The sequence below is a fragment of the Carya illinoinensis genome, chromosome 14 (assembly GCF_018687715.1).
Source record: "Carya illinoinensis cultivar Pawnee chromosome 14, C.illinoinensisPawnee_v1, whole genome shotgun sequence".
NCBI classification, from domain to species: Eukaryota; Viridiplantae; Streptophyta; class Magnoliopsida; order Fagales; family Juglandaceae; genus Carya; species Carya illinoinensis.
Window position 1 is genome coordinate 661,226 of NC_056765.1, and position 22,126 is coordinate 683,351.

Genomic DNA, 22,126 nt, shown 5'->3' on the forward strand with positions numbered 1-22,126 from the left:
ATTACTAAATTTATCTTAATTTAAAATCTCCTTACATGTAGGAGCCACGACATTTTTGATCAATTTAACATCTCTTTATATGTGGGATTCACAACCTTTTTCAAAGTTTTATAAATATCTCTAAACTTATCTTAGCATTCAAACTCATCTTAGATGGGTCTCGCATAATTCAATCTATCAATTCAACTCAATATTATTTATAAAGATCAGTTCAGCTAATCAACATCCAAACACAGGCTTAATTTTAGACACTAAAATTCAGATAGTAATTGTAAGAGATTTCTCATTTCTACTTGCTCTTAATAGATCTTTCTTAGTCACTTATTGATCAGTTCTATCAAAAACATTTTTTTTTCCATTTTGGTTTAGATACTTTAGTTCTCTTCTAGCTTTTCGATTGTGTTGGAGAATGAGTAATGTATCTACACATACAACACATTTCACAACACATGTTTTAAAATGAGATGAGTGTTTTTGTAAAGTGGCGTTACTTTTATAAGGTTTCTTACAAAAATACCCTTCATTTTAAAACATGGTTGTTTAATATGTTGTGAAAAGTAATGTGGGTTTATCATTTTTTTACCTTAATTAGATAATTCTCAAACCTCACCTAATTAATATTATGATATTATTGCCAAATTTGAGGCATTCTGCGCAATTAATAGACCATGCTTTAAAGTCCTATATATACCAAGCAATATTAACTCTGGAGATCACCCACTCATATAATACAGCTAGCGCTTCATATACAGCAAAAAAAAAAAGGCTCAAGAGATGGAGAAATGTTCCTTCAACTACTTAATTAGCTCTGTTCATGATTTCACTATTGCTTATATGCTCATGTAAGAATATTCCAGCTTATATTCTGATCACGATCTTAAATATTTCCATGATCTTTGTAATTTTCTTGATTGCCAAACATATATTAATACATACACATGATACATGCACATGACTTTCATGCATGCACACAATATATATTAATTCACACATGCTAGCTGCTGCATGCGCATATTGCAGGTAATTTGCAGTACTCAGAAGTGGAAGCAAGGAATGTAAATTTCCGATGCAAGACTGTTGATGATTGTAGTGATGATCCATCACAGTGCGAATGCCAACTCAACATTTGTTTTTGCCACCCTCCTGCAGCAGCAGCTCATGATCATCAGACCATGAATTTCATGATTAAACAAAATGAAGCTGATCCTCATCAACGTACATGAAAAAGTACGCTCCGTCGTTCCCCAGAAGTACCAATGTTAATATTATATATTGTAGTACTCTACCTTAAAAGAAATCAATTAATTAATAAAGGGAAACGGAGTTTCTTGATCATTCTTCTTAATTGGAATATTGCTAGCTACTTAGAAAAGAGTGTGTGTATATATATATATATAGATGATAGATTTTTTGTTTTTTATTTTTCTGTGTGCGCGTGTTAATTAAATTCTTCTATGAAAATTAAAAATGAATGCTAGCGCTCTTAATTCATTCACGAAAAAAATGTGATGTCGATTGTTTCATGACTTGGAAGCTAAAGAGATGATGACCACACATTTTGCAGTAAATATCGATACTATTCATTCATACAAACTTAAAACAGATAAGTCTCAAACAAGCTCTTTGTAAAAAAGTGGGTCCCACTAATAAAGAATAATATTTTTATACTTTTTAAGTGTGATCCATTTTTTTACACGGACTTATATAGGACTTGTCTATTTGGAACTTCATGTATATGAATTCATTTCTCTTAATGAATAATTCATGAATATCTGTGTATACGGGCGGAGATAGAACTTCCGAGTGCATGATAATATTAATTAATGATTTATACAAATTTCAAATAGACAAATCTCACATAATCTGATTGTAAAAAAAAAACACTAAATCACACCGGCCTTGAAAAGAGTAAAAAAGAAACTTATTATTTTTAAGTGGGATCCATTTTTTTTATAATAAAACATGTACGAAATTTGTCTATTTGAAACTTGTACACAACATTATATTGCTCTAATATTGCATGTCTAACTTGATACCCATTAGACATATTATATATACATCAATACTCTTCACTGGCGCTATTATTGATCAAATTGTTTCATCTATTGAATGTAGCACTAGTACTGCTACTGGGCCAATTTAGTAAACCCGATGTAGAAATATGCAAATAAAAGCAGCTGATTGTACTATTGATCATGAGACCAATTATGTGATACATATATATATATATATATATATATATATGGTATAATTCCTATCTAAATTAGTGTTTAAGGTAATTGAGGGGCGTTTGTACTTATAATTATATACACCAGCATTAATGTCAATTAATAGTAGTTAATATCTCCAAGTTTTCTTTGGTTTTTCTTTCGGGCTATAAGCATTCAAACACCATCATATGATCTACCATTACATAAAAAACAACCATTGATTGCGATATCAAACACTTTACCCTACTCTACATTGTCTTAAAAAAAGGCTTGCTTCTCTATGTAAATTAACCCTACGTACCATCTATCAAACACATCAAACATGGCCGGCCTCCGGTATCAACTTGCCCGTAATTGGCACGTTATTTTTCCCCTCCTCAACATCTTTATAGACAAAGCGCACGGCATTCCATACAAAAACACAGAGACTCAAAGCGCTCAACCCCGCCAACACCCAGTAGAAATAATCAAGGTGTGCTCGATTCAAATTGTCGCCAAGCCATTTTTCGCCATACCTTGAGCTGATTGCCTGCACAACAGATATGATAACATTGGTAATGAAGCTTCCAATTCCAAGCAAAGTAATGTAAGCTGCTGCTCCCATGCTTCTCATTGCCTCCGGCATTTCATCGTAGAACAGTTCTTGGAGTCCGACGATGGTGAATGCATCGGAAAAACCACAGATGGTGTACTGTGGGAGCAACCACCAGATCACCATTGGTACTGTTGCTTTCGGGTTATCCAAAAGGTTATTTTCTTTGGCAGTGCTGACCCTTTCGGCTTCCACTAGAGCAGACACAACCATGTTGAGAATGGATAGAACTAGGCCAACTCCTATCCTTTGTAGCACAGTAATGCCCGATGGGTGTCCGGTAAATTTTCTGGCGATTGGGACGAAAACTCGCTCATAGATCGGAACGACGATTAGGATTGTGACGCCGGTGAGGCCCTGAAGTGATGCCGGAGGAATCTGAAAGTGGGATATTCCGGTCGACCGGACCATGGTACTGCCTTGCTTGATGAAGTAGGTGTGGTTTTGGGTTTGGACTACGTGGAAAACTATGCAGCTGAACCATATGGGGATGAGCCGGAGCACGAGCTTTACATCTTCAACCTGGTCTACAGAGCATAGCCTCCAAGGATTTAGTGTTTTGCTGGATGCATCAATGTTGTCTATGATCGTTGCCTTGTCAAAAAACCTGCAATTTTGAAATAGTGATCGTATAAATCATAAACTTTTGAAAGTTGAAAAAATTATCAGAAAAACAATGCAATATAATTAGTTTTTAATTGAGAGAGAGATAAATATTAAAATGTAGTGTTTACCCTCGAGAAATTTAGAAGGATAGATAGATATTAAAATATATAACAATAAGAGTACAAATCTATTGGTAATCGTAAATTTCTTTATCATATTCTCGTCATTTCATAATGAGACATTAGATGATAAGTTCATAAGTAAAATATAATAAATATTTTTTAATTATTTAATACCACATAATGAAATGATGAGAATTGAGATGATGAGTAGCTTTATTCTATCTATAATTATATTAATCAAAATTTTAGGATTTAATATAAAACATAACATTATACTTGAAGAGATTCTTCAATATATATAATAATTTATAGAGTTCACGCCTATCTTCCTGATATATATCTTCCTCTTATTTTAAGCTTAAGCAGTAAAGCAGCTGGGACAAGCAATTAAAAGGAAAAGTGAGATATATACGATCAGGAGGAAAAAATAGGAATCACTTGAAAAACAGAAAATAAAAAAGAATAGCTAGCTAAGAGATAGTACCTGATGAGCTGACACTTGAATTATTGTTCATGAAAAAGATCGAAGTCATGATCGAGATGCGTACATGCATATTGCAGTACTTGAATTATTGTGTGCTAATCTATATATGTTGTTATTAGCTAGATTATGATCCCGACACTGCTTTTTTCACATCATTCCATCTGTCTCTATCTCTGTACTCGCAAAAACTTTCAAACATCTCTTCAAGTCAAGGATCTTCCCTAGCTAAAGAGATATACATCAAAATAGAATGACTTTATCAAGCTTTATGCCTTAAATTTTCTCACTCTGACTCACGTGTCTTCTTTCTTTAATGATCTGTCTCGTCTTGTGATAAACGTCTTCCCAATTGAAAAGAGAAAAATCATGACTCTTTACATGTATATATCAACTTACAGGGTCAGGCTCGATCGGTCTTAGTCAATTAGTACCCAAGCCTATGATCATCAACTATATATACAACTCATTTAATGCAAAACAAAGAAATTATCTAAATAATTTAGAAAAAAATTTAACTGCAAGCATAATTACACACTAATATGTGTACTAATCTAATGTGATTGGTCAAAAAGTAAATTTTATTTAAAACAGTTCTAATTTAAATTTTGAATATGAATGAATCAGTATTAATACGCAGATTAGTATGCGATTTTATTTATATGTAGCAAAACTCATAATTTATTGTATCCTTTTACTTGCAAACCAGCTTTACTTTTTGCAGAGTGTACGTGTTATGTCCTTCGGAAAATTTATATGATAAAATGTGATTAAGTTTGATTTGCTTTAGATAATTAAGTACTCCACTAATACTAGGAAAGGTAATGAGTCTTGACTCATTAGTACCTAAATTGATTAGTCCGAGCGATAATTCGCGTGTTATGCTGATCACCATCCAAGTGAGTCCCACATGTTTGGTTGTAGAACACATTATCCCGACCATCACACGTCCTTTTGACGCGCCACTTTCGAGTCGCCGCCACGAACACTTGCACCACCCTGGTGAATGGGCTCCCCACGGGACCCTCCTTCCGGTACCTCTTGATTCCTAGCATGAATATCGCCAGTGCCACTCCCAAAACAGCTACCAACACTCCAAACCCTAAAGTCCACCCAATATTGTCCTGTACATCATGTATAACATTATGAAGATCTTGACATTTTGGGTTAATTCAGTCTTGAAATGATTAACTTCTTCTGCCTTTTCTGAAAATAAGATCAACTATATAGAATGTAGTAGAAGCTGATGCAATACGCTTTAACATGATAAAGTAATATTGTTCAATCTCCTACACACAACTACACCATGATCAATTATTTTGAAATTAATATTTTAATTTGGAAGTTATGTCACATCAGTTAAGTTTTACACTGGGCGAAATAGATCTTCTCTTTTCCTTGCCGGTTGCTTAGTCGTCGGCACAGGTTAATTAGTTTATGATATATATTTGAAGTATAATCTGTTCTAAGTAGTTGAAGGAAATCGAAGATATTGTCAAAACAAAAGATGAAACTTCACATGATCCGTCGGAGAATTTGATAAATTTTTACGTTACCCATTACCTGCAGATAGATTAGTAGCAGTGTGGCGGCAGTGCCGGCAGCGACTATCCCCAAAAACCACCAGTTGAAAAACGAGCTCTTTTCCTTTCTCTTCTCCGGCGAATCCTCGTAAAACTGGTCGGCCGCAAAGGTTTGCACGCATGGCTTGTGCCCGCCTTCGCCGACGGAGAGTATGTATAGGGCTGTAAAAAACAATGCTTCACGATAATGCAAAGGGATCACCGAGACCGATAAAGTCAATAGAACCGTCCCCTGCGGCGCGCATAAAAAGCCATGAACATTTACAGGATCCTAGCAAGTTGCATGCGGTACTTTTAAAATGAAGTGGCTGGTGGGAAGATATTAATGGCGATGATGAAGTTAAAAATTACCAAGAGAAAAGTGACAGAGGAAATTAGGATGGTCTTGAAGCGACCCATAAAGGAGTCCGCGATGAAGGCTCCGAGCACCGGGAAGAGTGTTGAGACGCCAATCCAGGTGTTGACATTCTTAACTGCGGTGGCTGTGGGTTGATGGAGTTCTTTCGTGAGGTAGGTGATGAGGTTGCCGGAGATGCCGTAGAACGCAAATCGTTCTGCTACCTCGACGACTGCAAACGGACAAACAAGACAGAAAAGGAGATCAATCTTTAAGGAAATGATCATGAGAAGAAGAAAGAAGAAGATAATCAAAGAGATCAAGGATGGTTACAGATGATGAAAATGGCAGCATTCCAGCCACCCCTGGAGGCTCTTTGCTTTGTGGAGACTTTGATATTTTCCTCTTTGGCACCATTTCCAATCAACTCCTGTGCTACAGATCTATCCATATGGAAAACTGGTGCAAGAAATTTCACATTCGAGACCTTTGGGTATATGGGAACACATGTATATATATATAGGGAAGAAACTATCTGGATTCTGGTCACCTCACTCTGCTCGTTCACGGAGATTAAAGTATACGTTACGTTGTTTTACAAGAAAAAATGTTTTTATTTTGTAACGTCGGTTTATACTGCCAAAAAAGGAAGTAAAAATCTGATTGCAAACATAATTGAGTATTAATATGTTAATTAATTTAATGTGATTGGTTAAAAAGTAAATTTTATTAAAAATAATATTAATTTAAATTTTGAATATGAAGAAATCAGTATTGATATGCAGATTAATACACGACTTTACTTATACGTAGCAAAACTCGAAAAGAAATAAATAACGTCAATTTATAAAATTATTTTTCAAATTTCTATATAAGTCCAGCAATTTATATTTTTTATATTTATCAAAACATACGTTCATTAATAAAAGTTGTAAATATAAAAAAGCAAAGCTTTTAGATCACTTGGATTATTAATGGATCCTTTAATTTTTTTTGTTGAAATATTGTGAAAAGAAAATTAGATATGAATCCTTACTTTCTTTTGCAAATATTGTGAGAATGATGCACAAAAACAAATATTATATTTATTATTAGAAAAATAGCAGTTGAAAAATGATAGTTACAGTCGTGAGTGCGCTTGCACACTATGCAAATACTTTGAAAAAATTAAATAAATACATGATTCACAAAAAAAAAAATAAATAAAACTGATTTTTTAATAGTAGATCTTACTCTTTTTTAAAATAAATATATGATATTTATACACTTCATGATTATATGTAACACTATTCTTAATATTACAGCTTAAAAATGGAGGAATCCATTGAAAATGTTTCGAATAAAATATGTACGTACGTGGAGTTCTCTCTTTTCAGTTTTGATGGATATTATTTTAGTTTTTCATGTTTCTATTAATTCAGAACACGAGATACATGATTGATGATTAAGTCATAATTATTTTTAAAAGTATTTTCATTTCAAAGATGTTTATATTAAAAGTGAAAAATGATCGGTAAAAAATACCATATATAATTTTAATCCTCCTTTGTTTCATGAGACAATAATATTTTCAGGGGCAGATAGAATATTTAACAAAAAAATAGAATAGTGATTAATTCATTATATATATCATTAATTATTAAAATATTATTATATTGGAGATCATAAATGATCATAATATGAACTACAATTTTTTTTAAAAACAAAAGGCAGTTAAGAGTTTGTTTTCGCCCTCCAAACTTCTTGTTTGGTAAATTAAGCAATATTACGTGATTTAGTAAAGTGTTTACATGGTATAATTTTATTTAAAAGATAAATTTTAAAATTTAAATTTTACAAATAAAATATTATCATCTAAATGATGTGTGTGGTATACTTTATATGGCACCAAATTAATAATAGAATAACTATTTCTTTAATTTCGTGAATGTCTCGTTTTTTCAATGCAAAGTGCTATATTATATAATATATATAACTACTACAGATATAAATAGATTATACAAAATAAACCTACAAACCGATATGGCTTCATGCATTTCGTTAGATTTACTTTATAATAAAAATAACTTTACAGTCTGACATACTACATCAGTTTATGAGTTTACTTTTATGTAGTGCATGTTCGGATTGCGGTGAGAAATATAGTTTATAACTTTAAGACTTATAGCTTATAACTTAAGTAATAAGTTCTACTATTAAAAAGTTATTTACTGTTTGATAAACTTATGTTTAAAACATTTTCAAACATGTTACATTCGTTTGGGAACAAATTAAAAAAGTACTTTCTAAAGTAGAAATAACGATTATTTGAATTTTTAAATATTATGATCATATTCTTGAAAGTTTAAAAATTGTAATTATGTTAAAGTTTTATAGATATTTTCATCCATTCAGTGGCGGAGCCAAGAATTTATTTTAAGGGGGCCCAAACAAAACTAGAATGATAAGCATAAAATATTTTTTATTCTACTTTTATACAATTTTTTTTTACGATATATAATAATCTGATAGGAAGATTTACAATAAAAATAAAACACGTTTGATACAAATTATGTATTAAAAAAGTATTTGATATGTCAAGAACAATATATCATTAAAATAATATAAAGACATTCATACAAATATATTAAACAAAAGAAATACAGAATGCCTAAAATTATAAGTTGCGTTCTTTTATACAAACAAAATCATCAAGTATTGAATTTAAATCAAAATTCTTAACTATTTTTCTTTCAATATAGACAATGGAAAGAAGTTAAAAATACTACTGATTATAGTTAGAATTTTTTTTTAATTTTATTTATAATAAAAATATGTATTTTTTTTTATATGAGATGTGTTTATTTATTTTATTTTTATATCATATTAAATTTTATGGAGGGGCCAAAATAATTTTTAGAAGAGAGGCTAATACATGATAAATTAATATTATTTTATTAAATAAAAAAATTAACATGTATATCTTTTTTCCAAATTTTTAAGGGGGCCATGCCCAACGTGGCTATGCTACTGCGTCCATTTACAATTTTTTTAAATTTTAAATTACATTCTGCATTATCTGAAAAAACACGTTTAAAAAAACGCATCAAACTAATGTTTTTCCTTATACGTACTTTTTAGCTTATTTGAGATTAAAAGTACTTTAATATGTAACATCCAAACAACTTAATTTTTTTTATTAAAGAGTTTTTAATTAGAATATTTAAGTACTTTTTAGGACTCCTACCGCAACCCCAAACAGACCCTTAATCTCGTTGTGACTAAAGTACTTTTTATAAATATATATATATATATATATATATTTGAACTCAAGACTTTCATGATCCCATGTAAGCTGTATAATTTATCACTAGGCCGGTGTCGACAGGGCAATATTTGAGGAAACATATAAATTAAAGTAAGAACGTAATTTCTTGCAAGACGTTGCATCATACACATGATAAAAAAGGCCTAAAAACGTAACATAATTCATTAGTGTTGTAAGTTGTTGGATCTAAAAATACATGAGACATGCAATATTGTTCATTAATATTAATGTTGCCGTGCAATGGATCATTAAATTAACTTATTAATTAGGGATTAAGTTTATAATTAGTTTGAAACTTATAAGATTAGATTTTTTAAACCTCGATAAACATAATATTATTGCTAATTAATTAATTAATTAATGGATCTGCCGACAGCCAAAAAAAACTAATAATTAATCAATTAATTTGAAGACCACCGGCCTGCCTGCATGCATCTACTCAATTATCATTAGCATTGCAAATCCCACTATAACATAAATGCTTCTTTTTTTGTGCTTTTTAAGTTTTACCGACTTCGTTCCTTTAATATATAATGTGATCTTTATGTTTGACTTTAGAGTGGTTGGAATTGACACGATTAAGGGATATTGCCGCAAGAGAATTAATGCTACTCTTACCTATTGGGGATTACATGGGTTTTTTTTTACTTAATAATTAAGGAAGTATATTTTAACGATCGATATTGTAATTTTAAAAAAATATATATTTATAAGTGTTAAAAATTACATAAAAAAAGTTCAAAAAAAAAAAAGAGGATCTCCCATCAGGATCCCTCATGTGTGACTGTAGAGCCACTCATTGCGGCAAACATAAAAGAAGATCAATCCGTCCACTCAACCCTAAAAAATCAAACACACAAATATTCAATTCCACTACAAAACATTCCCCAATTAGCTTTTGCTTAAGAGAGGAAGCCACACTAAATGTTCAATGAGTGTGACTAATTATATATAGATTCCTCTCATTGCTAGCTACTTTATGTATATACGCATCGTGTCATGATCATCAACTTAATATATTTGCAGTACTTAAACAATGCGTGACGTGTGTATATACATGATTAGGAACTTCAAAAATCGTATATCGGTATATATATGCATGGTATATATGATTTTGGTGTCATAAAATGCGCAAATTGATTAATTAATTCTTTTATTTTTTATTTTTTATAAAAAAAAAAACATCTAATTGTTAAGCGATGTATCATGTACGTATAGATCCAAAGAATATTATTTAATGTTCTATGTTTCAATGATTTTGTACCCCTGTAAAATATATATATCTTTGGAATTATGAGGTCGATCAAGATGATCATGGCCCACATGAAGGCCACACTAAAAAGGTACTCAATCTCTTAGTTAATCACTGCTCTAATTGGTTAATTATAAAACTCATCAACTAGGTCAAAAGTAGTGCTGGACCCTACATGCAGAATAAATAAATTATTACATATGCAGCTAATTATATAAAATGGTTTGAGCAGACATCAGCGTGACACAATTTATATATTTCCAACCATGTATATAATTTTTCAATATATATATATAGATAAGGGGACAGTGCAGACTGCAGAAGGTGCACCCAGATATGAGGGGGCCTAGACCCACAAAATTACAGACCTGAAATGAAAAGAAAAAACATAAGAAAATAGGCAGAACATGAAATACTATTATGAGGTTTGATGAGCACTGACGTTCTTAGTTGTACTTAAAGCTGTTTTATCTATTTTCCCCTCATCCCCCGAGCAAAATGTACAGTGCTTCTTAGTTTCGAGTCTAGACTGCTTCACATGCACTTGAACAGAATTAATGCACTGCGCGCACAAGTACAAGCTCTTTACTACATTTTCTGCTCCATTATAAATCCTCAAAGCACTTAAATCAATCAATCAAAGCAACATTCAAAAGGGTCCATCATCCACATTGTGGGGTTACAGACAAATTAACTTCCCAGTGATATATAGATGATGATGATGATATATGCATTCCCCTTCCTGTCTGCCAGAAGCTCTAGCTCCTTGATAAAACTGGCATCCAAATTCATGTTCCAATCACTAACAAGCTCATGGACGGTCAAAGATGTACTGGATTAATGCGAAATTATACGTTGAAGGAGATAAGATTATGAGTTTCTACTCTCTCTCTCTATATACATATATATATATATAGCCTGAAGTAAAAGATATTTATGACTTGTAATAAAATATAACTCTTAGATGAATAGAATCGACAGTTTGATCGAAATAAACATATTAACATGAGATATACGTTTCTTGAATCTATTCATTAATACTGTGCAGATCAGTACGTCTAGGAGGGCTGCATGTTGCGAAAGCTGCAGCCCACTCATGATCAGGTGCATGCGCCCGTGCCGGCAATAGTGTGTTTTGAACCGACTACACTATGGATATATATATTAATATATGGATATGATCATGGCTTTCAGCTTGCACCCTCGATCGCAAGTTTTTGCTGCATCATGTTCTACTCATGCAATCAACACGACCTAGATCGATCATTCCATGCATGCATCCTGCACCTAAGAGCAGAAGCCTAGCTACTTTTTTTCTTAATTATATCGCTTCTAAAAAGTCACCAAGACACAGATTATATATGCTTGCTAGGATGATCAAAACCAAGTACGTACTATGATCTTTAGAGTACTTAAGATCTGCTACGTACGTGTCAAGATCATTGCATTTAGGGACTGAGACTTTGACCAGCTTCACCCTATCTAACTAGGAAGCTGATAGACTATAAATTATATATGTATAGGTTTCAATGAATGCACGTCAATGTTGAGATCATTGATAGTCATGATCATTAATTTTATCAGTTTCATGGAAATTTATGATCTTAATTTTAGGTAATGGATGTATATAATCGGAATGCTGGAGAAGTATATATGATCATGTGTAATGCTACTGACCACAGTGAGTGAGTGATGTCACGTCTAGGGTAACATGAATTATTTCTTTCTATTTTCACAATTCAAATTATGATTATTATGAACGACTTGCTTAAAACATTCAAATCCCATCCAAAACTGTCCCCTCCAATATATATATAAAAAAAAAAAAAGACCTCACCCCAATTCGATCGGAAATTATTGGCTCAACGATCGTCACATTAATTTTCAAACTGCTCAAAGCATTTATTAGTTCACGCGCACTTCTTTTAAAAAATAGAGCATGACAAAAAAATCAACTTTCCCATTATAGTTGAGAATAGAATAACTTATTAACAAAAGGGTGAATGTGGGAGTCACGTAGACATTACATCAAAAAAATTCTTTTGGCTCAAGTTTTTCGTCCCAAAACACTCGGCAAAAATATCTGAAAGTCGTTGAATTCCCTGAAACTAGTAGATGTCTAACCGGCTAGCTTGTAGTTCCAAGTAATGGGCTGATGATTATTTTACATTTTACTTGTTACAGCCCAAGGGTCCTGGATATTAAAATGATAATGATCTTATTATGGGCCTCACATATGAGTCAAGAACTTTTATATGGGTCTATGATCCTGAAGAAAACAGCACTGTACAGATCAGAGGCCCACGAGTCTTTATATTAGTTTCGACACAATGCTTCTACCGATCGGTAGATTTTCTAATCCATTTTCCACGTGAACTGCTTTTGTTTTCTCTATTTGTCATATTTTGGTGGAGGTTTGTGATTGGCTACTTCAAAGAAGATTGACGAGGATCTTTGCAAGGCCAAGAAATTGCGCACTATTCTGGCGTTAGATTCGTCACTATGGTGGAGAGAAATCAGAATGCCAAGGTTATGGTGCTTCAGGGTTCTCTCTCTATCCCACAATTAGACAGTAACTAAATTGCCCAATTCAGTAGGCAAAATGATACATCTGCGTTATTTGGATCTTTCTTTCACATGTTGAAAGGTTGCCTAATTCCATATGTAATTTATACAATTTGCAAACGCTGAAGTTATCAGGCTGTTCGAGATTAGGTAGATTTTCAAGAGATGTGTGGAAACTCATTACTTTACGTCATCTTGATCTTGATGGAACAAGCTTGTTAAAGAAGACGCCAATACGAATGGGTAGAAAATAGTCTCTAGACATTGACAAAATTTATCGTTGGCAAACATAATGGGTCTCGCATTGGAGAATTGGGGAGACTTTTAGAACTCAAGGGAAAGCTTTCAATTTGGGATCTCCAAAATGTTGAATCTGTTAATGATGCTTTGGATGCAAACTTGAAGGATAGGGATTACCTTGAAGAGTTGGTGTTTCAATGGAATGATACTTTAGATAAATTAAATATTTCGGACATTCAAAGAGGTGTACTCGAAAATCTCCAACCCTATAAAAACTTGAAACGTCTCACCATCAACAACTATGACGAGGAAAGTTTTCCAAATTAGATAGGGCTTCCGTTATTCTCTAATATTGCATATCTTGATCTAAGAAATTGCAAATATTGTTGTGCCTTGCCACCACTTGGGCAGCTATCTTCTCTGAATGAACTCGTTATTGATGGGTTTGATGGAGTTGTTACAGTGGGACCTGAGTTTTATGGAAATAATTCTTGTACACTGAAGCCATTTGGTATGTTGAAGTCTCTAAGGTTCGAGAATATGTCCAATTGGGAGAAATGGTTTCCTTTTGGTGCTGAAAATGAAGGTGGAGCTTTTCCTCAACTTGAAAAGTTATATATTGTGATGTGCCCCAAGCTGAGAGGAAGGTTGCCTGTACATCGTCCTTCGTCAGTCATGTTGTGAAAAACGATGACAATGAATTGAAAGATAATATGGAACGAGAAAGACAATCACACACGCAATCACACGACACAAGATGTACGTGGTTCGGCAAATTGCCTACGTCCACGGGAGCTGCAGAGAATTTTATTATTGAGGAATATCACACTACAAGATGGATCTCTCACTATACGTCCACAGTATTTCTACAGTGTCAACCGTACGGCCATATGAAGTAAAGCATCATATATATAGTTAAACGGCAGAAACCCTAAAAAATGCATGTTCGCTCGAGTGGCGTGTCGAGCTCGCGTCGAGCAAACTTCCCTTCCGCATCCTGCTCGAGCTCACTGTCGAGCTGACATCGAGCGTTCAACTCTGCCTGACTTCGCTCGAGTGGCCAATGCCTCTGCTCGAGCGAAAGCCTCCTGCTTGAGCTCACTGTCGACTGACATCGAGCGTTCGACTCTGCCTAATTTCGCTCGAGCGACCAATGCCTCCGCTCGAGCGATGTGAACCAGACTCCACAGTACTCAACAATTCTCCCACTTGGAGACTGGTACACTCGCTGTATCGCCGTCTTCCTCAAACATGATATCTTCCACCTCTGCAACTCACTGCTCCTGTCTTCATGCTAGAAGACCAACTGAAGTTGCGCACAACTTTAGTTTCTCAAGCGTAACACCCTTTGTCAACATATCAGCAGGGTTCTTACTTCCACAAATCTTCTCAAGTAACAACTGTTCATCATTTAACAATGACCGTATGAAGTGATACCTGATCTGAATGTGCTTGGTCCTGGAATGGAATGCTGGATTCTTGGCAATGAATATGACACTCTGACTATCACTGTAGAGAGTGCCTTTCTGATTCTTCTTACCCAATTCTTCCAAGAAGCCTTGTAGCCATACCATCTCCTTTGTAGCCTCTGACACTGCAATATACTCAGCTTTTGTTGTAGACAAAGAAACTGTTTTCTGTAGATTAGAACCCCATAACATTGCAGTACCACCAAGTGTATAAACAAAGCCCGTGGTACTCTTTCTGCTGTCAATATCTCCAGCTAAATCAGCATCAACATAGCCCTGCACCTCCAAGCTCTCTCCAGAGAAACACAAACAGGTTTCTGAGGAACCCTTTAGGTACCTCAAAATCCACTTCACTGCTTCCCAATGTTGCTTTCCTAGGTTACTCATGTATCTACTCACAACTCCCACTGCATGGGCAATATCCGGTCTTGTGCAAACCATAGCATACATAAGTGAACTAATAGCTGAGGCATAAGGAACCTTACTCATGTAATCTTGTTCCTCCTCTGACTCTGGTGACCGATTCTTGCTGAGTTTGAAGTGACTTCCCAAGGGTGTGCCAACTGGTTTGGCCTTGTCCATATTGAACCTGCTGAGTACATTTTTCACATACTCAGCCTGTTAGAGTCTCAATGTACCTCTGACTCTATCTCTGACAATTCTCATGCCAAGGATTTGCTTTGCAGCTCCCAAATCCTTCATTGCAAAGTGCTCTGACATCTGCTTCTTCAGATTATTGATCTCATCAATACTAGCCCCTGCAATAAGCATGTCATCCACATACAACAGCAAAATAATGTAAGAATTGTCAAAATGCCTGACATAGCAACAGTGATCTGCCTGATATCTCATGTACCCTGCACTGTTCATGAAGTTGTCAAATTTCTTGTACCACTGTCTAGGAGCTTGCTTCAGGCCATACAAGCTCTTCTTCAATCTGCAAACTGAACCTTCCTTTTCCTGTACCACAAACCCCTCAGGCTGGTGCATGTAGATGTCTTCTTCAAGGTCTCTATGAAGAAAAGCTGTCTTCACATCTAACTGCTCAAGAAATAGATCTTTAGTACAACCATAGCCAATACCATCTTGATAGTTGTGATCTTCACCACAAGTGAAAAGATCTCAGAGTAATCAATACCCTGCTTTTGCTGAAAGCCTTTTACAACAAGTCTAGCCTTGTACCTCTTACTGCCGTCATGCTCAGTTTTCACCCGGTACACCCACTTGTTATGTAATGCCTTCTTCCCTTATGGAAGTTCTGTCAACTCCCATGTCTGATTCTCTAGCAGGGAATCCATCTCATCTTTCATGACCAGCTCCCACTTGTTAGAATTCTCATCTTGCAATGTTTCTTCATAACTCTGCGATTCTCCACCATCTGTCAACAAAATGTAATTCAAAGTAGGTGAGAAATGCTGTGGAGGACGTATAGTCCTAACTGACCTGCGAACTGCAACTGTAGGAGTAGACGGTTCTGAAACTGCCTGCGGAATAATAGGAATGGGTGCACTGGACCCACTCTCCCCGTCACTCACATCTCTACACTGCACTGTGACCTCTGGTAGGTCATCCAATCCTATAAACTCGGACTCCTGAGAAGCTACTACAGAAGCTGTACGAGACTTATCCTTGTACATCATTTTCTCATTGAAAATCACATTCCTGCTTCTTATGATTTTCCAACCCTGATCATCCCAGAAACGATAGCCAAATGCCTCGTCTCCATAGCCAATGAAATAGCATTTCCTTGACTTAGCCTTAAGCTTACTACGAGCATCAGAATCAACAAGCACATAAGAAAGACAACCAAAAGTTTTAAGGTGAGAAAACTTAACCTCTTTCCTGCTCCAAACCTCCTCAGGCAATCCACAATCTAGTGGAACTGATGGCCCTCTGTTTATCAAATAAACGGCAGTGCTGACTGCATCTACCCAGAAAGTGGGCGGTAGTCCAGCGTGCAGCCTCATGCTTCTAGCACGCTCATTTATGGTTCTGTTCATACGCTCAGCAACTCCATTTTGCTATGGTGTCCCAGGAATGGTCTTCTCCATTCTGATACCCAGAGCTGCACAATACTCCTTGAACCCGCTATCAATATACTCACCATCATTATCAGACCTCAAAAATTTCAGTTTCAGGCCTGTCTCTGTCTCAACCATGGCTTTCCAAATTTTGAAAATATTAAATACTTCAGATTTATGTTTCAAAAAATAAACCCATACCTTCCTACTATGGTCATCAATGAACGTAACATAGTAGCGAGAACCTCCAAGAGATGCCACTAGGAAGGACCCCACACGTCTGTGTGCACAAGATTAAGTCTTCCTGTCTTAGGCGTCCTGCCACTTTTCAAGAAGCTGACCTTTTTTTATTTCCCCATCATACAACTCTCACACATACTGAGATCAACTATCTTCAGTTCTGGTAGCTTGTCTCTAGACAAAAGTTCCGTCATGCCCTTCTGACTCATATGGCCAAGCCTACAATGCCACAAATCTGCTGTGCTTTCTGCAACGGTAGTAGCAATAGTGTCAATTAAACCAGTAGTCATATACAGTGTACTAGTTTTCTTACCCCGAGCTAGTACCAATGCCCCTTTTGTGACCTTCCAGGTGCTATCTGAGAACACCACTGAATGACCACACTCATCAAGCTGCCCAACAGAAATGAGGTTCTTCTTCAACTCAGGAATGTGCCTGACCTTTTGCAAGGTCCATTTGTTCTTGCCAGGGAATGCAATATCAATGTCTCTCATCCCCACTACGTTCAAAGCCTCACCATCAGCCAAATACACATTCCCAAAATCACCTGCAACATAGTTCCGCATTAGCTCCCGGTGGGAAGATGTATGGAAGGAAGCCCCTGAATCCAGTATCCAGTCATCAACTGGACTATGAACTGCAAGCAATAGTGCATCCTGTACTTCTTCAGTTACCACATTAGCACTATCATTCTCCGTCTTCTTGGAGTTTTTGCAGTTCTTCTTTATGTAGCTAGCTTTGCCACAATTCCAACAAGTTGCCTGCTAACCAGGCCTCAACTTGCTCTTGCCCCTGTACTTTGATTTTGATCTTCCTCTGTTTGAGTTCCTGTCATGTGATCTCCCTTGAGAATCAACATTTAGGGCTGAACTCAAACCCGAGGTCTCGCCTGAATCTTTCCTGCGCACCTCCTCAGCCAAAATCAAATCACGAATATCATCATATTTCAGTTTAGTTTTACCAGCAGAATTACTAACAACCATTCTCATGGCTTCCCAACTATTTGGCAGTGAAGCCAATAGTATCAGTGCACATATCTCATCATCAATTTCAATTTCAACAGACGACAATTGATTTGTGATAGTATTAAAATCATTCAGATGCTGTGCAACAGAAGTACCATCTGCCATTTTTAAATTGAATAACTTTTTCATCAAATGTACCTTGTTATTCGCTGACGGCTTTTCATACATACCTGACAAAGCCGCCATGAGATCCGCAGTCGTCTTTTCCTTGATGACGTTGTGTGCAACGGATCTCGACAGGGTTAATCGAATAACCCCCAGAACCTGTCGATCCAACATGTTCCAATTAGCATCATCCATCTTCTCCGGTTGCTGCCTCAATAGTGTAAGATGAAGTTTCTTCCCATAGAGGTAGTCCTCTATCTGCATCCTCCAGTATCCAAAATCTGTGCCATCAAACTTCTCGATCCCCGATACCTTCAAATCATCCCCAGCCATCATTTCTCCTCAGACCCGAACATTGGCTCTTGATACCAATTGTTGTGAAAAACGATGACAATGAATTGAAAGATAATATGGAACGAGAAAGACAATCACACACGCAATCACACACGACACAAGATGTACGTAGTTCGGCAAATTGCCTACGTCCACGAGAGCTGCAGAGGATTTTATTATTGAGGAATATCACACTACAAGATGGATCTCTCACTGTACGTCCACAGTGTTTCTACAGTGTCAACCGTACGGCCATATGAAGTAAAGCATCATATATATAGTTAAATGGCGGAAACCCTAAAAAATGCATGTTCGCTCGAGCGGCGTGTCGAGCGGGCGTCGAGCGAACTTCCCTTCCGCATCCTGCTCGAGCTCACTGTCGAGCTGACATCGAGCGTTCAACTCTGCCTGACTTCGCTCGAGCGGCCAATGCCCCCGCTCGAGCGAAAGCCTCCTGCTCGAGCTCACTATCGAGCTGACATCGAGCGTTCGATTCTGTCTGATTTCGCTCGAGCGGCCAATGCCTCCGCTCGAGCGATGTGGACCAGACTCTACAGTACTCAACAAGTCAAACTTGAGATTAGCGAATGTTCACACCTTGAGTCTTCGCTCCCCATAAATTTGTTCCCAAAACTTACCCGCTTGGATATAATAGGATGTAAGGATTTGGAATCTCTTGCAGTCTCAGAACAGCATGAACATGATGGAATAACATACCTCAACAGCTGTCTCCATACGTTAATAATTAATCATGGCCTCTCACTTATTTCCCTTCCTAGGGGTGATTCACTCTCGGCATTGAAAATGCTTTTGATCAATGACTGTAAGAAGTTGGAGCTCCCCATGGGCAATATTCATCCAGCGAATTGTCCTTGACAGCTTCATGTGATTCTCTCACATTCTTTCCATATACCTATTCTCAAAGCTGAAGAGTATCGAAATTTACAGGTGTATGAATCTGGAATCTCTTGAGCAACACGGACACGATCAATGATATCACAAATTAAAATCCATAATTGTCCTAATTTTGTATCTTTTCCGAAAGGAGGATTGCGTGCCCCTGCCCTTACAGAGTTTTCCATAGGAGGTTTTAAGAGTCTGAGGTCAATGCCGGATAAGATGCACTTGCTACTTCCGTCTCTTCAATCCTTGGAGCTACTAGATTGTCCAGAAGTTGAGTTGTTTCCTAAAGGGGGATTGCCTTCCAACCTGAAGGAAATTACGATCCGCAGATGTAACAAACTCAATGAGAGTCGGATGGGATGGGGTTTGCAAAAACTTTCGTCTCTTGTATCTTTGAAAATTGATGGCGAAACAGAAGATGCAGAGTCTTTTCCAGGGACGAGGTTGCTGCCCTCCAGTCTGACGCATCTTGGAATCTATGAATTTTAAAAATTGGAATGTCTGGACAATGAGGGGTTTCAACACCTCACTTCTCTTCAAGAACTGGAGATCAGTGGATGCCCCAAGATCAAGTACTTGCCAGAAGAGGGCTTGCCTGCCTCCCTTGCCATTTTAAATTTAGGAGACTGTCCTGTGGTGAGAAAACGCTTGCAAAGGCCAACGGGAAAGGAATGGCACAAGATTACTCACGTCCCCAACGTATTCATTGGTAAGAGCCCCTGACTTTTAACCATTTATTGACTGTTCTGTTTTTACCATTGCCAATTGTTTTGCTCACTTCAGCAACTCTTTCTTTGGTACCCATCGGTTCTGCCCATAATATCATGATCAAAGATTTGGAATCGGGGAGATCTGAGCACTTTGTACATGACCGGTCTTGAACAATCTCTTACATACTAAACTACCCAGCAGATGTATGGTGGCAAAGACAGAAGTATTTCAGCTTTATACAGCTAGGTACCTATATGTATATATATATTTCTGTCTCTTTTTCATATATTCTGGGAGACGAGGGGTTGCAAGATCAAAACACTGGAGAAAGGAAATAGGCAAAGAAAAGGACCCGCTTCATTCCTGACGTCCCTGCCTTCTGTCGTAATAAGTTATGAGCCTGAGACATTAGGTACTTGAACAATTTTCAACCATCTCTGTTATATATTTTTATCAATTTCAAATGATAAAGGACTTGGGTTTTGGCTATGTTCCGTCAAGTCTAAGTTCAAATTCTCTTAGATGCAAACAATTTTTAGGGGCTATTGAACCGGAGGATTTTCTTCTTAAATTATTTGAGGTGTACTTACGGAAAATTCATTGCCAAGGGATTGTACACCCCCAAGATTAGTCGAGACATTATTCCTGGACACCCTGTGTCAATAAAAATATATATATATATTTTTTATCAATCTCTCATAATACTTTTCCACTCTGTTATTGTTCTGTTTGATCTAACATGCTTCTTTCTCTTTTTGACAATTTGTTTTCCCCACCATTTGCATAGGCATTTCAATTGTTCACATATCTTGAAGACTTGTGCATCTCTGTTGCGCCATTCTTTTGTCTTTGCCATTGCTTCTTCAATAAAGGAGAATCGAAGATATACATCTACAACAGGTGAACAAGTCCTCGTGAAAAAAGTACATTCACAATAGGTGACTGAATGAAGGGAGGGAAAGACATATTCAGCTAGCTTTTACGATTATCCGTATATTACTGTCACTTTCTCCTTATACTTTCTTTCTCATTTCTTTTTCATTTATAATTTCCCAATATTATATTTTTTCCTTAATCGTATTGAAAACTTTTCAATTACAACATTTAGACGATCTAAGAGCTGCGATTACAGTACATCAAGCAGAGGTGAGCATACATATGACTGGTGTCGTGGCAAAAATCGTGACATACACAATTCATTTGAACGGATTGGACTTAGATGCGTCAATATGGTGGTGGGGAAATCTAATGTGGGTTTGGAATTACCAGCCCGTACATTTTCTACTCAAAGCTCCTAGGTGAGAACAGGTAATCAGAGGATTTTCTCGTGGCTAATGTGGGATCCATGTCAAGGTGACTCGTGATTTTAATATCCAGACAGCTTTACACCAATTTGAAGCGACTGCAACTTCTAATACCAACAATTATTAGAACTTTTGGATGAGAAAGCTGTGTGGGTTGAAACATTAGAGCGCACTGGATTGTGAAGTCATAATGCGAACCTTTCAGTTTCCAAAATGGACTCAGTCGACCATTGGGACAATCATACTTAAATGTTGATGGGAAATCCGGGGGTGTTGTGATGCTGATATAAATTTTGTAACAGGTTTTATTACTTCACAATATGGTGAATAATGTACCAATACCATGGCGGAGGTAGGAACCATTTTAGATGGCTTGTAACTTTGTATAAAGTTTCACTCACAAGTGTGTGACCATTTGGTGGAAAGGAAATGGCCTGATATGTCCTGTGCGGGGAGGGACATTTGTGACAGGATCTCTTATATGTTGGCTTAGCACCTTGACGATTTATATGGACATGTGTCGAGGGAGGTCAATTTAGTGGATGATTATGCTCCTGTTGCTTAATGTGTTTTCTTTGTTTGGAAAATAATTCTGCCTTGTGTGTTTGTCTACTCAATTTGACCTATTTTTTTTTATTTTTTAATATATTTTTTATTTAATAGTTAAGGAAGTAATTATTAGTGTATTGTTTTTATTTAATATTTAAACATGTTTAAAAA

At 36.2% G+C, this 22,126-nt stretch overlaps 1 protein-coding gene and 2 long non-coding RNA genes across 3 annotated transcripts; 2 read left to right on the forward strand and 1 right to left on the reverse strand.

The window, feature by feature from the left end:
• Window positions 1-717: 717 nt before the first annotated feature.
• On the forward strand, window positions 718-1,335 carry LOC122294073. The gene is made up of 2 exons (XR_006237483.1): window positions 718-842; window positions 1,021-1,335. It is a non-coding gene; the product is annotated as an uncharacterized LOC122294073 (long non-coding RNA).
• A 1,074-nt stretch (window positions 1,336-2,409) lies between these two features.
• On the reverse strand, window positions 2,410-6,468 carry LOC122293981 (protein NRT1/ PTR FAMILY 5.4-like). Its single transcript, XM_043102450.1, has 5 exons — window positions 6,265-6,468; window positions 5,946-6,163; window positions 5,575-5,826; window positions 4,858-5,135; window positions 2,410-3,409 (listed from the first exon to the last, which is right to left on the reverse strand). The coding sequence occupies exons 1-5, from the start codon at window positions 6,380-6,382 to the stop codon at window positions 2,527-2,529; spliced, it is 1,749 nt and encodes a 582-aa protein (XP_042958384.1). The 5' UTR covers window positions 6,383-6,468; the 3' UTR covers window positions 2,410-2,526.
• Window positions 6,469-19,060: 12,592 nt separating this feature from the next.
• On the forward strand, window positions 19,061-21,971 carry LOC122294030. Its single transcript, XR_006237447.1, has 3 exons — window positions 19,061-20,100; window positions 20,226-20,514; window positions 20,890-21,971. It is a non-coding gene; the product is annotated as an uncharacterized LOC122294030 (long non-coding RNA).
• Window positions 21,972-22,126: the final 155 nt, after the last annotated feature.

Bases quoted from the DNA above. Each gene is read 5' to 3' on its own strand.
- LOC122293981 (XM_043102450.1), bottom strand. From the start codon at position 6,382: ATGGATAGATCTGTAGCACAGGAGTTGATTGGAAATGGTGCCAAAGAG. The intron at 5,136-5,574 runs GTAATGGGTAAC...CATGATGTACAG, and splicing joins TGCTACTAATCTATCTGCAG to GACAATATTGGGTGGACTTT. The intron at 3,410-4,857 runs GTACTAATGAGT...TCAAAATTGCAG, and splicing joins GCTCGGACTAATCAATTTAG to GTTTTTTGACAAGGCAACGA.